Source organism: Trichomycterus rosablanca, chromosome 14 (genome assembly GCF_030014385.1).
Source record: "Trichomycterus rosablanca isolate fTriRos1 chromosome 14, fTriRos1.hap1, whole genome shotgun sequence".
Taxonomy (NCBI): domain Eukaryota; kingdom Metazoa; phylum Chordata; class Actinopteri; order Siluriformes; family Trichomycteridae; genus Trichomycterus; species Trichomycterus rosablanca.
In genome coordinates this window covers 3,260,082-3,277,767 of record NC_086001.1, presented here as the reverse complement: position 1 = coordinate 3,277,767, position 17,686 = coordinate 3,260,082, and the positions used below count along the sequence as shown (strand labels likewise).

Sequence of the window (17,686 nt, the reverse complement as noted above, 5' to 3'; positions counted from 1 at the left end):
TAAAGCCAACCTCTGGATATGACGCCGAACACGTGGACTCAACTTCTTTGGTCGACCCTGGCGAAGCCTGTTCCGAGTGGAACCTGTCCTGGAAAACCGCTGTATGACCTTGGCCACCATGCTGTAGCTCAGTTTCAGGGTGTTAGCAATCTTCTTATAGCCCAGGCCATCTTTGTGGAGAGCAACAATTCTATTTCTCACATCCTCAGAGAGTTCTTTGCCATGAGGTGCCATGTTGAATATCCAGTGGCCAGTATGAGAGAATTGTACCCAAAACACCAAATTTAACAGCCCTGCTCCCCATTTACACCTGGGACCTTGACACATGACACCAGGGAGGGACAACGACACATTTGGGCACAATTTGGACATGTTCACTGTGGGGTGTACTCACTTATGTTGCCAGCTATTTAGACATTAATGGCTGTGTGTTGAGTTATTTTCAGAAGACAGTAAATCTACACTGCTATACAAGCTGTACACTGACTACTCTAAGTTATATCCAAGTTTCATGTCTATAGTGTTGTCCCATGAAAAGATATAATGAAATATTTGCAGAAATGTGAGGGGTGTACTCACTTTTGTGATACACTGTACATACATACATACATACATACACACATACATTCATACATACATACATACAGACTTACATACATACATACATTCATACATACATACATTCATACATACATACATTCATACATACATACAGTGTATCACAAAAGTGAGTACACCCCTCACATTTCTGCAGATATTTAAGTATATCTTTTCATGGGACAACACTGACAAAATGACACTTTGACACAATGAAAAGTAGTCTGTGTGCAGCTTATATAACAGTGTAAATTTATTCTTCCCTCAAAATAACTCAATATACAGCCATTAATGTCTAAACCACCGGCAACAAAAGTGAGTACACCCCTAAGAGACTACACCCCTAAATGTCCAAATTGAGCACTGCTTGTCATTTTCCCTCCAAAATGTCATGTGATTTGTTAGTGTTACTAGGTCTCAGGTGTGCATAGGGAGCAGGTGTGTTCAATTTAGTAGTACAGCTCTCACACTCTCTCATACTGGTCACTGAAAGTTCCAACATGGCACCTCATGGCAAAGAACTCTCTGAGGATCTTAAAAGACGAATTGTTGCGCTACATGAAGATGGCCAAGGCTACAAGAAGATTGCCAACACCCTGAAACTGAGCTGCAGCACAGTGGCCAAGATCATCCAGCGTTTTAAAAGAGCAGGGTCCACTCAGAACAGACCTCGCGTTGGTCGTCCAAAGAAGCTGAGTGCACGTGCTCAGCGTCACATCCAACTGCTGTCTTTGAAAGATAGGCGCAGGAGTGCTGTCAGCATTGCTGCAGAGATTGAAAAGGTGGGGGGTCAGCCTGGCAGTGCTCAGACCATACGCCGCACACTACATCAAATTGGTCTGCATGGCTGTCACCCCAGAAGGAAGCCTCTTCTGAAGTCTCTACACAAGAAAGCCTGCAAACAGTTTGCTGAAGACATGTCAACAAAGGACATGGATTACTGGAACCATGTCCTATGGTCTGATGAGACCAAGATTAATTTGTTTGGTTCAGATGGTCTCAAGCATGTGTGGCGGCAATCAGGTGAGGAGTACAAAGATAAGTGTGTCATGCCTACAGTCAAGCATGGTGGTGGGAATGCCATGGTCTGGGGCTGCATGAGTGCAGCAGGTGTTGGGGAGTTACATTTCATTGAGGGACACATGAACTCCAATATGTACTGTAAATTACTGAAGCAGAGCATGATCCCCTCCCTCCGGAAACTGGGTCGCAGGGCAGTGTTCCAGCATGATAATGACCCCAAACACACCTCTAAGACGACCACTGCTTTATTGAAGAGGCTGAGGGTAAAGGTGATGGACTGGCCAAGCATGTCTCCAGACCTAAACCCAATAGAACATCTTTGGGGCATCCTCAAGCGGAAGGTGGAGGAGCGCAAAGTCTCGAATATCCGCCAGCTCCGTGATGTCGTCATGGAGGAGTGGAAAAACATTCCAGTGGCAACCTGTGAAGCTCTGGTAAACTCCATGCCCAGGAGAGTTAAGGCAGTTCTGGGAAATAATGGTGGCCACACAAAATATTGACACTTCAGGAACTTTCACTAAGGGGTGTACTCACTTTTGTTGCCGGTGGTTTAGACATTAATGGCTGTATATTGAGTTATTTTGAGGGAAGAATAAATTTACACTGTTATATAAGCTGCACACAGACTACTTTTCATTGTGTCAAAGTGTCATTTTGTCAGTGTTGTCCCATGAAAAGATATACTGAAATATCTGCAGAAATGTGAGGGGTGTACTCACTTTTGTGATACACTGTACATACAGACTTACATACATACATACATACATACACACATACATACATACACACAAACACACATACATACATTCATACACAAATACATTTATACACACACATACATTAGATTTCAAACTGTGAAAATTGTTAGTACTACTTTTAAAGAGATAGAGGATTAATTCCATTTAACAATTGTCACCAGTTGAACATTTTGAACGGCGATTCTTAATCTGCCTTATAAATTCGACATCAATTTGGCTATATCGAGTTGTGATCATTTTCTATTGATTATTTTAAACTTTCACACAATTATTTTACTATTTAAATCAAAATAAAATGTAAATTAACAAGACCAGAATGATATGTTTTTGTTTTTTATTTAAAGTTTGTTTAAATACAAAGTTTGTCGTGTTTGTCTTTATTTTTATTAACAGAATGTCATTTAACCAGCAGTGCTGAAACTTTTACTTAGAACTTTGCTGTTAATAATAAATATTATCATTTTATTATTGTGCAGATGTAATAAAATACTCTTTAAAGAATACAATGTTTAGTCGTTATTAATTAATGTAATAATTAAACTCAAACAAAAATAATACGTTTCTAAGTTTTTACACATTAATATGTATTATTTTGTAGAATAACAGGTGTGTAATAAAGGGTGTGATTGCAGGATGCTGTGGTGCAGCAGTAAAGTACGCTAGCCTACTACTGCTTTTATTTAAAAGGTCTATGTTTAGGAGCGGTTTTATATAAGGCGGCCATTTTTAATTAAGCAAAGTTTGATTAAAGCACAAACAAACATGATGTTATGCGGAATGAAACTAAATGTGGATTGTTGATCGGTGCTGGTTTATGTTGTTTTTCGTGAGAGGAACCAGACTCTCATGGGCTCCTTTTTGCCCTTCATGGTGACGGGTCCTCTGTACTCCAGATGAAACTGTGGGTCGGCGTTCTCCACTGACTTTAAACACCTGAGAGGAAAAACAATCTATTTAATATAATGACAGAAATACAAAAAATAAATTGTACATATGTGCTTAGGTGCGTCGAGCTGGCGCTGGTGTGCAACAAAAGAAAAATGTATTCATGCATTTATTGTCTGTTCTGCCACCGCTTTATCCTATTCAGGGTCGCAGTGGGTCTGATTCACTGGGCGAGAGGTAGGAAACACCCTGGACAGGTTACCAGTCCATCACATGGCAAACACACACACACACACACTAGGGGGCAATTTTAGTATCTTCAGTTAGCCTGACTGTACATCTTTGTACTGTGGAAGGAAACTGGAGCACTACTCCACACTGCTTCTTTGCTTCACCTGGGAATCAAACCCAGGACCTTCTTGCTGTGAAGTGACAGTGCTACCCACCGAGCCACCGTGAATACAGAAATGGAAAGAGCCAATTCAGACAAACAACAGCAGGACTGAAAAACGGAAGTTCATGTGGATGCTGATGTTAAATGAAGCCCTGGCTCATGGTCAACATTCCAATGCATCCTAAATGGCAGAGATCTGTGCACACTGAGGCTGAGACTATTGGCTTTGCTTAGTGTCCACAAGCACAGTCATGCTAGGACAGGAAAGGGCCTTCCCTAAACTGTTCCCACATGTTGGAAGTGAGCAATGTATTTTATATACTTGTTTTACACACCTGTATAAAAATAACCCAGCTGCTCACCTGTAGGTGTATTCAGACACGTTTATCTTCCCCTTCTCTCCCGTGGTCTCAGTGCGGCTCGTCAGGTTGACCGTGTTTCCGAACAGGCAGTAGCGGGGCATCCTCTGACCTATGACCCCTGTCACCACCTCTCCAGTATGGATCCCAATGGTAATCTGGGCAGATAAAAGAAACAGTGGCATGAAAACTGTAAAGAGATTCATATTTCCCTACATATACATGCCAAAAATATGTGGACACCCAGATGTTTTGCTCCTTGACTCCTCTCTATGAGTTTCAGTACATTTTGGAACATTCCTGCAGGGATTTGCTTCCTGGGCCACACTAGCTTTTTGATTCTTGTGTGGCTTTATGCATTATAACAAATGTGCCCCCACACCCCCCCTTCCCGTTTGTAACGATGCATATAAAATTATTAAATGACCTCTAATATCCAAATCATCACATCATGTACTCACACTCCTGTTCTATACTGACATGATAAGACGTGATTAAAAAGAACTCCTTGCTTATCAGATTATTATAACAGCTCAGCAGTTCAGGTACTGGACTAGTAACTGGACATTCAAATATCCATAAGTTGCCACTATTGGACCCCTGAGCAAGTCCCTTAATCCTCAATTGTTCAAAATTCAGTATTCAATCCTAATTGTAGGTCACTTTGAATAAAAAGCTTCTGCTAAATGCCGTAAATGTAAGCGTAATAAATGTGATATTTAGTTTGTCTGCACCAGTGAGGCTGGCAGAAGCAGAGTGGGCGTTTTTCCATTTGTTCATTTATTACCAGCTGGAGAGGTGCAAGATTTTAGGAAAAACTGTGAGAGAGAGAAAAAGTATAAATATCTCACCTCCTCTCACAGATTGTACTCCAGTTATTAATAAATCAGTCAGTCCGGAATGTAACCAAAGTGTAAAACATGATGTTAAAATCCTAAAAAACAAACAAACAAACCTATCTATCTATCTATCTATCTATCTATCTATCTATCTATCTATCTATCTATCTATCTATCTATCTATCTATCTATCTATCTATCTATCTATCTATCTATCTATCTATCTATCTATCTAGCTAGCTATCTAGCTAACTCCCTCCCTTTTTATCTACCTACCTACCTCCCTTTTTACCTATCTACCTACCTATCTATCTACCTACATACCTCCCTTTTTATCTACCTACCTCACTTTTTATTTACCTACCTATCTATCTATCTATCTATCTATCTATCTGTCTGTCTGTCTATCTACAGTCCCTGACAGAAGTTCTGTCGCTTATCCCTGTTGTGGAAACAAAAGCTTATAACCTGACTTTAAATTCATCCATTGGTTTTAGAAATGACTCATATGAAAGCTGAAACCCTCCCAAATGAGGTTTAATTTACGAAAATAAATTTGCTTCACTGCAGAAATATTGATCATTTAATGAACACAGAAAGGTCAGATTTTGGCAAGACAAAAGTTTTGTCGCCTTGTCATATAATGCACCCAATCCTAGTTTACAGCCTCACCTGTGCTCACTAATTGATCGGTTAATTAGTGGGTGTGTATAAAAAGAACCCCAGCACCCCAGACCTTCACTTGAACTGCAACTTCACCTCTGACAACATGCCAAAAATCCACCCTGTGACCAAAGCCTTGATTATCAAGAGGCTGAAGACCAGATCCACTGCAGAGGTGGCTGGCACCTTTAATGTGTCTCAGCGTCAAGTACAAAGAATTAAAAAAAGATTTGAAGAGACTGGAGATGTTTTTGACAAGCCCAGGTCCGGCAGACCCCGCAAGACAACTGCTAAGGAGGAACGTTTGTTGGTTAGAAAATCCAAAGCCAGCCCCTCTTCCACTGCAGCAGAGCTCCACCAGGCCTGGTCACCTCAAGTCCCTGTGTCAACTAGAACAGTTTGTAGGATTCTGTCTCGAAATGGCCTCCATGGTCGAATCAGTGCCCAGAAGCCAGCACTAAACAAAAGACCCACAGCCTGCTAAACAGATGGATGCTGGAAAAGTGGCAGAAGGTGGATTTCTCAGATGAATCTTCAGTTGAATTACACCACAGCCACCGCAAATACTGCAGGAGACCTACTGGAGCCCGTATGGATCCAAGATTCACACAGAAAACTGTTAAGTTTGGTGGTGGAAAGATCATGGTCTGGGGTTACATTCAGTATGGGGTGTGCGAAACATTTGCAAGGTGGAAGGCAATATCAATAGCCTAAAATATCAAGAAGTATTAGCTACCTCTTACATTCCCAATCATAAAAGGGGTCAAATTTTGCAGCAGGATGGTGCTCCATCTCATACATCCATCTCTACATCAAAGTTCCTCAAGGCGAAGAAGATCAAGGTGCTCCAGGACTGGCCAGCCCAGTCACCAGACATGAACATCATTGAGCATGTTTGGGGTAGGATGAAAGAGGAAGCTTGGAAGACAAAACCAAAGAATCTTGATGAACTTCTTTGCTATTCCTGATGACTTCATCAGTAAATTGTATGAATCATTGTCGAACCGCATGGATGCAGTCCTTAAAGCTCATGGAAGTCACACAAAATATTAAATATGGCTCTAATAGCACCACAACTTCATTCACCAATGTTATGAAACATATCTTTGTATTTGAAGTAAATTATTTGTTTGATTTTCACATTACTTTCTGTGGGCGACAAAACTTTTGTCTTGCCAAAATCTGACCTTTCTGTGTTCATTAAATGATCAATATTTCTGCAGTGAAGCAAATTTATTTTCATAAATTAAACCTCATTTGGGAGGGTTTCAGCTTTCATATGAGTCATTTCTAAAACCAATGGATGAATTTAAAGTCAGGTTATAAGCTTTTGTTTCCACAACATGGATAAGCGACAGAACTTCTGTCAGGGACTGTATCTATCTGTCTGTCTATCTATCTCCTTTTTTATCTACCTACCTACCTATCTACCTACCTCCCTTTTTTATCTACCTACCTATCTATCTACCTACCTCCCTTTTTTATCTACCTATCTCCCTTTTTATCTACCTACCTACCCACCAATCTATCTATCTATCTCCTTTTTTATCTACCTACCTATCTATCTACCTACCTCCCTTTTTTATCTACCTACCTCCCTTTTTTATCTACCTACCTCCCTTTTTTATCTACCTACCTCCCTTTTTTACCTACCTACCTCCCTTTTTTACCTACCTACCTCCCTTTTTTACCTACCTACCTCCCTTTTTTACCTCCCTCCCTCCCTCCCTCCCTCCCTCCCTCCCTACCTCCCTACCTACCTACCTACCTACCTACCTACCTACCTACCTACCTTTCTTTTTATCCACTGACCTACCTATGTAAGAAATTTAACCTGGACTTGGTTACAGAAAACACAACATACACCAATACATATAACCAAACATAAACTCAGTGTTGATTATAGTTACAGTACTTTAATCAATCCTCAGTTAATTAAAAATAATGAATGCATCTTTTATATATTATACTGTTGGTAATGTTAAATTACACTGTTAATTAATGTACAGTTATTAACCACAATAGCAGTTACGTGGAGTGTGCTGACAATGAAAAGCAGCCAGAACACACTAACATAAAGCTACTGAAATATAACCAGAGCAACGAATGTTGGAGTCAGGAACTTCAAAATGATCTCTGTAACATAACTGGAGCTTTACTGAGTTCATATTATTCAGGTATGAGGAAGCAAGTCATGAGAAATGTAGCGCTAAATGCAATCACATCCAGCCATCACTGAAGTCGTTATTGTTGTTGTTGCGCCTCCTAACCACCAGAGGGCAGCGTCGCCTAAACTAACTGAACGGCTCCTAATTTCCTGCACCTGGAGCTAATCACAGCTCGTTATAAAAGCACCATGAATCTGTGACCATACTGAGAATTCTTTATGTGTTTTGTGTGAATTTGAGTTTAAAGAAAGAAATAAAAAGTATTATTTAGCTGGTAATAAGCTGGACCAGACTATAAAGCTGGTCTTTAGTAGTTTCGCTAGCTAAACAGCCACTTTCACAGAGGGAGCTTAGCATAACTAGCCCAAACCTACTAATATTAGCAAACTACTACAATCAGGTTTAAGACTTTTTGTTGTTTTTAAGCAGGATGATCTGTGCTGTAGGATTTTGATGATTAGACTCAGTCCTGAACTCTGACCTCAGTTTGTTATTGTTCTGTTGGGTCCTACTGTAGGGAAATAACAGATTAAATGCTGGTAAAAGATTATAATGTGAATCAGCTCCTGCTTCCTCCACAAAGTATAATATAAATACGTATAATTATAATTATATTATCTATTATATCTATCATGCTGAATTCAGGTTGATTTTGATGTTTATACCCTGTAGTTTATAAATAATTATGATCTACATTATTAACATTAAAGATATTTAAACACTGGGTAGTTTTTTTACACGAGCCAGCACTCGTTTAACATGTACTCTTGGGTGGCACGGTGGCTCAGTAGGTAACACACATCAGTCGCCTCACAGCAAGAAGGTCCCGGGTTTGATTCCCTTTCTGTGTATAGTTTGCATGTTCTTCCCGTGTCTGTGTGGGTTTCCTCCAGGAGCTCCGGTTTCCTCCCACAGTCCAGAGACATACAAGTGAGGTGAATTGGAGACACTAAATTGTCCATGACTGTGTTTGATATAATCCTGTGAGCTGATGAATCTTGTGTAAGCAGTAACTACCGTTTCTGTCGTAAGTGTAAACAAAGTGTAAAACATGATGTTAAAATCCTAATAAATAACATGTACTTTTACTGCCTGATAAAAACATGTCGGAAGCGGCAACTGTGTTCAACAGAAACTCAAATATTCCTGTTAATAAGTAGGACAGTCCAGGGAAAACCAAGACAAGTGGATTCATCAGTTTGTGTCATTTTGAACTGAATTATGTTTTTATAATATTTATGTAAAATTATGACCTGTGTGGGACTGAGTTAAACAAGTGCACTATGGAGTTGGCTATGTCCAATTTGTTAGTACGGCTTAAATGGTCTCCTCTTACCTGCACTGGTTCTTCATCCACCTTCACCTGGCCGGCGATCTCCATCATGTCCAGCGCCAGGTGACAGATAGACTTGGCGTGGTGGGTGCAGGGTTCAGGAAGTCCACTCACGGTCATGTACTTATCACCGACCGTCTCCACCTGAGAATGATAGATTTTATTTAGGTTTGATTGAGATTTAATATTTACACCCATGGAATTGACTTCAAAGTATTTGGACACCTGACCACAAGCTTGTTGGACATCCCATTATAAAAACAAACATTATTACAACAGAGTGACCTCTGGGTGATCTGTTCAGATAGAACAACCGCTCTTATGAGAAGGCTTCTCACTAGACTTTGACGTATTTCTATGGGAATTTGTGCTCGTTTAGTTAAATAGCTGGACATTGATGTTGGTGAAGAAAGCCTCAGTTGATGTTCTGGTTCATTTTGGAGCTGTTAAGTGGGGTTGAGGTCAGGGCTCTGTGCAGGACGCTGGAGTTTCTTTTAGCCGAGATTTTCTTCATGTATTTATAGAGCTCGCTTTGTGCAGAGGGCCACAGTCATACAGTCAAACTGTCGCTGCAAAGCTGAAAGCAGATAATTTCCTTCATATAGATGATTTATTACACCTGTTAGCAAATGTTGTGGCTGAAACACATAATAATTCAATAATTAGAAGTGGTGTCCCGATACTTTTGTCCATATAGTATATGTACCTCTCTGTATAAACAGACTGGCAGTGAAACTGGGCACCCCAGTCTGATCTATCCGACCACACACTCATCAGCTCGTACCCGACACCACTCAGTACCTCCCAGACAGTCGCTTAAACACTCACACGTCTTCTGCGTGGTCCTGGTCTGTCAGGAGAGCGTTTGTCCCTCGGACCACCTAGTCGCTCCTGCTCCAAAGTAAATATTCCTTTTTTTGGTGAGCCAGGCTCGAAATCGTAGCCTCGCGTTCGGCTCGTTTAGCTTCTCTTAAAACGCATTCCTGTCCGGGCGCTGCCACATAAATCAGGGGGCCGCCTCGCTGAGCCCCTGTCTTCGGGAGAGTCGACCCTTCAGCACCGCAGGGATCTGTGTCATGTACATAAATTCACTGCAGGTCAAAATGATCTCGTACAGGACTTCTGGGTTACGTTTAGTTCTCGTACACGGAGACGTATGAACAAGTGGAACTGTCGTCTGTTTAGCAGGGTAGAAATTGTTGGCGTACACTGGAGGGAAATTTGTCCTAATGGTCAGATGTATCCAAAAACCACCAAAATACACACGTGTGCTAATAATTACAAGCTACTGAAACATGAGTGTCCTGGATTCAGAGGCTCCCGCATTGAAATTTTACACTTTATAGCTCAAATGAGACCTGCTGCTGATCACATGACCAAAGAAAAAGATTTATAACCTAAAAAACGGATGTATACTAGTAGATTTAGCTATTTTTTACTATTTTATTTACACATTTGCTCTCTTTTTGTCCGAGTTTAACATAGCCAATGAATCCTCCGCTGCTGGGAACCCCGATCGCATCCAGGGAGGGTATATTTTCCTGACCCCCTCTTTGATGGATTCCTGCTTAAGGCCAGTCTCGCATATGGAGAGTCACACACTGATCTCCACGTTCCTCCACCTCTGTACAGGCGCCTTGGGCTATTAACCAGGGTTCTTACACAGCTTTGAAGACCCCGCCCACTTTTGAGTCATTCTTTTTCCACCCAATTTTGTCTGCTACACTGTCTGCACTGCCAATTGTGGGCGCCCTGCCGACTGGTAGCAGAGCTGAGATTCAAACTCAGGGAAATCAGAATCCCAGCGCTGGTGCGCTAGCAAAATATCATGCTACACCACCTGGACGTTGTTTTATATACTTAAAGAGTTCATCTCACCTTGTAGACGTACGGGTTCATGCGTGAATCTGTCAGGATGTCGAACTTGGTATAGATGTCGTTCAGCAGGTTGACGATCTTGATGGCTCCCTCCGCCGAGGCGTGTTTGCTGCAGAACGCGTTGAATCCCACGATGCCGCTGAAGAGGATGGTAACGTTGTCGTAGCGCTTCGCTGGGACCGGGCGCTTGTGCCTCAGCTCGTTCGCCACCGACGGTGGGAGCACCGAGTATAACAATCTAAACCACAGAAATAAAAAACACAAATCTGAATCAGACCAACTGCCCATCAGGAGCACGTCGTATTTATAGCATTGAAGCATTTTGCTAACTGTTAAGACCACATTTATCATCACTTCATCCTGTTCAGAGTCAGGTGGGTACATTTAACAGAGTGATGGGTAGAAAACACCCTGGACAGGTCAGCAGTCCATCAGACTCTCACATCAGAGCAAATTTTGTCTCTCCAATTAATCTGACTGCAGGTCTTTGGACTGTGGAAGGAAACCGGAGCTCCTGGAGGAAACCAACACAGACACAGGGAGAAAATACACACGAGTGCACTGCACTGATACTGTATGCGCTCCCCTATGGCTAAGTTCCTATAACACCGTGTGTCCTCTGTATTTGTGAGCTCAGCCCGGGATTTAAACCCCCCAGAACTCAGGCGCTGTTATTACCAGCTCACAAAGGCTTCACATACAAGCTTTACCAAAAATGGACACAGAAAAGGTTTCTGAGAGGAACAGACCTTCATTCGGGTTATTTATATTAATTATCCTAATTATTCTGTTACCCTCTGTTTTGGGTTATTTCTTCACATCTGTTTCACACACACACACACACACACACACACACACACACACACACACACACACACACACACAGTCTGATGTTACATAAAACAAAATTCACTCCAAAAACAACCACCTCAGAAATGCATCGTCATGATATAAAACATTCATCTCGCCGGTTTTCGCTTTTGCAGGAATTAGCTGTTTTCATGCCTGGTGCTTACACAGTGCCACACACAGCACTTTTATATAAATATATATATTTATTTATTTATATATATATATATATATATATATATATTAAAAAACTGGCAGCGGTTGCCATAGAAACAGGCTCAGGTCAGCTTGTTAGCGTGAGATGTGTGTAACGCCTTACATAATAAAATCACTTCCCTGCATGGTGGCGCGTTCCGGCTGGAATACAAATCATGAGCGAACGTCTCAGGAAAACAACGACTGCCTGCCTCCTGCTACATGATCAGCTGCCTCAGTACAGAGGATTCTAATGAGACATCGAACTCATGAGTCAGATTATTTAGACGCACTACTTAGACTAAGCTAACACAGTTAGCATCAGGATGTTCAAACCAATGGGATGAGGCGACACTGTGTACAGAAAACTGTCCCTGACGGGCCTGAATTTACAAATAAACGACACTTGTGCACCTTTATACAGATTAAACATCTATGAGAATTTATTTACACTTGAAAAGAACTCCGTTGGTTGCGCCGCATTCCATTCGTCTGCCATGTTTGTAGTTTTTGGTTAGAAAAGTCGTGCCGCACTGAATGCTGGGATTGCCTTCAGCGCTGAGGAGAAGTCGGACGCTCCCTCGTTATTCAGTCAGATCATCACTCAGAATTAAGGCGCCTCAGTAGGAGCATTTTAAGGAATCTAGGAATTTAGACACGCCCTCTTCTCGGGAGTGTAGGATGATGTCAAATGTGTCTACGTAGAGAGATCACTCCCGACCATGAGCTTGTTGGATGTTGCAACAATACACAGGATAACTCACGAGTCTCCACTTTTTAGTTTGGCTTTGTTTTTACAACATTCTGGAGTGTGCCACTGGAATTTGTGCCCATTCTGTCTAAACAGAATTAAGAATTAAGGTCAAGGCTCTGTGCAAGACACTGGAGCTCCTCCGTACCAAAATCTTCTGACCACGTCTTTATGGACCTCGATTTCTGCAGCGGCGCAGTTACCAACTTGGTGACTGTTCATAAACACACAGATTAGTTCAAAACTGAGACCTTCATGAGGTCATTTGGTCAAATCCTAAATCTGTTTGTATGTGGACACCAGACCAGAGCTTGTAGAACGTTAAACAATACATAGGATTCCCCACCGTTCAGCTACTTGAGTCTCCACTTTTTAGTTTACAACATTTTGGAGTGTGCCTTTGGAATTTGTGCCCATTCGGTCAAAAAAGGATTTGTAACATCAGGCACTGATACTGGATCAGAAGATCTGACTCACAGCTCAGTAGAATTACGGTCAGGGCTCTGTGCAGGACACTGGAGCTCCTCTGTACCAAACTCCTCACAGTTACCACTTCAGTTACTGTTCATAAACCTTCAGATTAGTTAAAAACTGAGACCATCATGAGGTCATTTGGTCAAATCCTAAATCTGTTTGTATGTGGATACCTGACCATGAGCTTGTAGGACGTTAAAAAATACATTCCCCACCATTCAGCTACACGAGTCTCCACTTTAATTGGGTTTTGTTTTTCTTTTTTACAACATTTTGGAGTGTGCAGTTGGAATTTGTGCCCATTCGGTCTAAAGAGCATTTGTAACATCAGGCACTGATGCTGAATCAGAAGATCTGACTCACAGCTCAGTAGAATTAAGGTCAGGGCTCTGTGCTCGATTTCTGCAACGGGTGCAGTTACCAACTTGGTGACTATTCATAAACACGCAGATTAGTTCAAAACTGAGACCTTCATGAGGTCATTTGGTCAAGTCTCCACTTTTTAGTTTGGCTTTTTTTAACAACATTTTGGAGTGTGCATTTGGAATTTGTGCCCATTCGGTCAAAACAGCATTTATAACATCAGGCACTAATGCTGGATCAGAAGATCTGACTCACAGCTCAGTAGAATTAATGTCAAGGCTCTGTGCAGGACACTGGAGCTCCTCTGTACCAAACCCCTCGCAGTTACCAACTTGGTGACTCTTGATTATTACACATCTGATCTAATCCTTAACATGGGTGGATTACGGACAGATAAAACCAGGCAGTTCTGCAGATCTTCAGACGCTGTGGTTGATGTTTCAGACCTGACGATGACGACGCATCCTCATATTTGCGAGCGGCTGTGACTCACTGATGTAATTTCTTCATCTGGCTGCCAGTCACAACACAGGAAGCCCAGCGTGAACCGTGGGATGAGTCACGCGCCGAGCTAGCTGCGTTAGCTTTACCCATGGCCGAAAACGCTACACTGAGCACTAATTATTTCTCATGAGAAGAGTTAAAATTCTGCCTCTAAAGCAGCAGAGACTATACTGTAATGCCAGAGATTTAAAATAAAACCTGCGATTATTATAACGTTTATTAAAACAGAAAAATCAGAGCAGTGATGTCACAGTGCAGAACACAACTCGACTCCCAAGAATCTGGCAGCACATGGCATTCTGGGAAATATACACCTCTTTTAATTATTGAAATTATGCGTTTCAGCCGCAACAATCGCTAACATGTAATAAATCAATCATATAAAAGAAAGTATATGCTTCCAGCTTTGCAGCAACAGTTTAGGGAAGGTCCTTTCCTGTTCCAGCATGACTGCGCCCCTGTGCATGAAGAAAAGTTCAGAGTCCTGCACAGAGTCCTGACCTCAGCCCCACTCAACAGCTCTGAAATGAACTGAACTTGACAAACGTCATTGCCCAGCAATATAAATCAGCTCTTTTAGACTGATTAAGCACAAATTCCCATACACATTTGAAGCAGGTGTAAGAAATCAAAATCATATGCTTTTAACCTTGCAGCAACAATTTAGGGAAGGCCCTGTCCTGTTTCAGTATGAAATTAAGATCTATAAAGCTCAGTGCCCTGTACAGACCTCAGCATCACTCAACAGCTCTGAAATGAACCGGAACATCTTAACCAACATCACTGCCCAGCCTTACAAATCCTTTTTAGACTGATTAGGCACAAATTCCCACACACACTGACATACTTCAAAGTCCTGTGAGCAGCTTCTCAGAAGAGCGGCTGTTGTTAAAAAGATCACACAGAGGTCACTCTATTTAAATAAAATGTCCGACAAGCTTACGGTCAGGTGTCCAAATACTTTCGGCCATAGAGTGTATATGTACCAGAGATCTTCAAAAAGTTTCCACACTTTTATATTGTGGTTATAAACAGTGAGGGTGGGAGGAGGAGTAATCAGTCGTGTCTGAGAGACTGAGAGACGCTTATAGTCCGGATTTATCTCCATCTGATTTCCACCTTTTTGGACGCTGAAAGAAGCTTTAAGGGGAAGAAGATTTTCATGAGATGATGATGTGAAAGCAGCGCTGCATCAGTGCACGCGCTCAACCAAAAACATTTTGTGCTGATGGAATTAAAAAGTTGGTACGATGCTGGAAAAATGCACCAGAAAGCGACTGTGTAGAAAAGTGATGGAGTTTGTTTTTGAAATTTTTAATAAATAGAGTTAATAAAAGTGCAGAAACTTTTTGAAGAACCCTCGTATAAACCAGCCTTTGTCTTTCCTATGCTCCGTGAGCGTGTTGCATTGTGGGATTTCAGACCTGTCTGTTTTTTTCTTCTCGTCCTCCAGAGCTCGGAGCGTGTGCTGCAGACGGTCGGTGAGGATCTCCAGCTCCTGAGTGAGCTTGTACTCCTCCCGAAACTGTTCCCCCAGCAGGACCAGGTCCCGAGTGGCATCGTGCAGGGGGATATCGCTCAGGTACAAACCCCTCCGAGTGAGGTCGTCCAGATTCATCACACTGACACCAAAAATCAGATAAATAAAATTAATTAATAAACTCCAGCGCAGCTAAATCCACGTTCTGTTACTCTTTCATTCATTTATTTATACTTTTTAACATATACTTTTTGGTAATTGTTGTGGTTTTTTTTCTTTTTATTTGAATGTTTTTCTCATTCTCAGTTTTATAATTCTTTTAAATATTTAGCAGTTTGGCCCTATTAATTTTCTCTCTTTGTGCCCTATATTTTTTTATCATTTCCCAATTTTTTCCTCTTTTTATTTGTATTTGCTTTAGTACATTATTTTGGATAGTTGCATTTTTTTATATTTTGTAACACTTTTATTTACTTTTTGTATTTTCTATTTTTAACAAGCATTTAGTTTTGGGTCATAAAGACATTATTAATTAAACAAATTATTTATTATTAGTTCTTTTTTTATTATTTCCAATCAGAATTATATTTTCTATTTACAAAAAAGCACTTTATTGAGTCTCAAGTTATTTAATTGGATAATCTTACATTGTAATTGCTGTATTATAAAAGTATTTGTGTAGGATAAATAAATATATGTTTATAATAGACAGTATAAATGAATTTTTTGTGCTTTGAAACTTTGTCTACTGAATTAGAGGTAATGAGTAATTAATATTATTATTATTATTATTATTATTATTAATTTCCTTCTCATTTTGTTTATTATTATTACTGTTGTTATTGTTATTAATATTATCATTATTATTATTATCGTTAGTATTATTAATATTTTCTTTATTAGTATTATTGTTATTGTTATTATTATTATTTCTATCAATATTATTATTTTCTTTATTATTATTACTGTTGTTTTTTATTATTATTATTATTATTATTTTCTTTATTATTACTGTTATTATTGTTATTATTTTCTTTATTATTATTACTGTTATTATTGTTATTATTTTCATAATGATTATTATTACTATTATTATAATGTGCATTAATCATGTTGTTATGATTATTATTATGATTATTATGAGCATGAATCCTGCTGTTCTCTGTGAGGGTGCAGTGCTGTAGCTGGTACCTGGGTGAACACAGGAACAGGATGTTCTCCGTCTCAGGTAAGGAAATCATTTGTCCTTTCAGTCGGAGGCAGCTGATCTCAGTTCCTGTGAGCTCGTCCTCACATTCAGCACTTTCAACGTTCAGCAAACCCTCCTGCACAAAGAAACACCTTTAACATCACGACTGTTTTATCTCACCTGTTACGTTCAGTAACTGATGATCTTACACAGATGAACATTTAGAACAATATAAAGCCCAAGTATTAATGTAAAGTCTGCATTATTAGTTTATAGACAGGTTCTTAGATGACTGTGTTGGTGTGTGTGCTGTTGTAATACAGGAGTCCATGACTAGAAGAAGAACTCCTTTATTTGTCAAATATACATCCACAAGACAATGAAATGATTTTTCTGCCTATCCCAGCTTGTTTGGGTCAGTCATTGTGCGGCACCCCTGGAGCTGAGAATGTTAAGGGCCTTGCTCAAGGGCCCAACAGTGGCTGCTTAGCAGAGCCTGGATTTAAACCCACAACCTTTCAACTGACAGTCCAGACAGCTGACAGCTGCTATTATAACCACCTGATGTAGCTTATCATTAAATAAAATATCTTCATCATCTAAAACACTTTAACATTCTCAGCATGATCACTTTTCACCATTTCTTTTGCATGTGAGTGTGTGTGTGTGTGTGTGTGTGTGAGTGTGTGTGAGTGTGTGTGTGTGTGAGTGTGTGTGAGTGTGTGTGTGTTATCTCACCTTGCTACGCAGGACAAACACGGTGTTAATATGCGACAGGATCCCATGGAAACTAAAATCAATGTGAGGTCTCACCAGAGAGAATACCGACGGTAAACTACACACACCCGGCTGTAGCTGTAACACACACACACACACACACACACACACACACACACAGATTTACACATGTGTATACACATATAAATGCAAAGTGTATAAATACTTGCTGTATATACACAGGCTTACACGCACACACACACACAC

The 17,686-nt window shown here is 40.5% G+C and overlaps 1 protein-coding gene across 1 annotated transcript in view; it reads right to left on the bottom strand.

Annotated features, from left to right (window-relative positions):
* Positions 1-2,698: 2,698 nt before the first annotated feature.
* gucy1b1 (guanylate cyclase 1 soluble subunit beta 1) overlaps positions 2,699-17,686 on the bottom strand; it is a 28,526-nt gene continuing 13,538 nt past the window's right edge. Inside the window, exons 7-13 of the mRNA XM_063008594.1 lie at positions 17,441-17,557; positions 16,705-16,838; positions 15,458-15,655; positions 10,898-11,135; positions 9,023-9,163; positions 4,020-4,174; positions 2,699-3,311 (exon numbers count right to left, since the gene is read on the bottom strand). Coding sequence (XP_062864664.1) covers positions 3,191-3,311; positions 4,020-4,174; positions 9,023-9,163; positions 10,898-11,135; positions 15,458-15,655; positions 16,705-16,838; positions 17,441-17,557 — 1,104 coding nt within the window. The 3' untranslated portion in view covers positions 2,699-3,190. The remainder of the gene's footprint in view (positions 3,312-4,019; positions 4,175-9,022; positions 9,164-10,897; positions 11,136-15,457; positions 15,656-16,704; positions 16,839-17,440; positions 17,558-17,686) is intronic.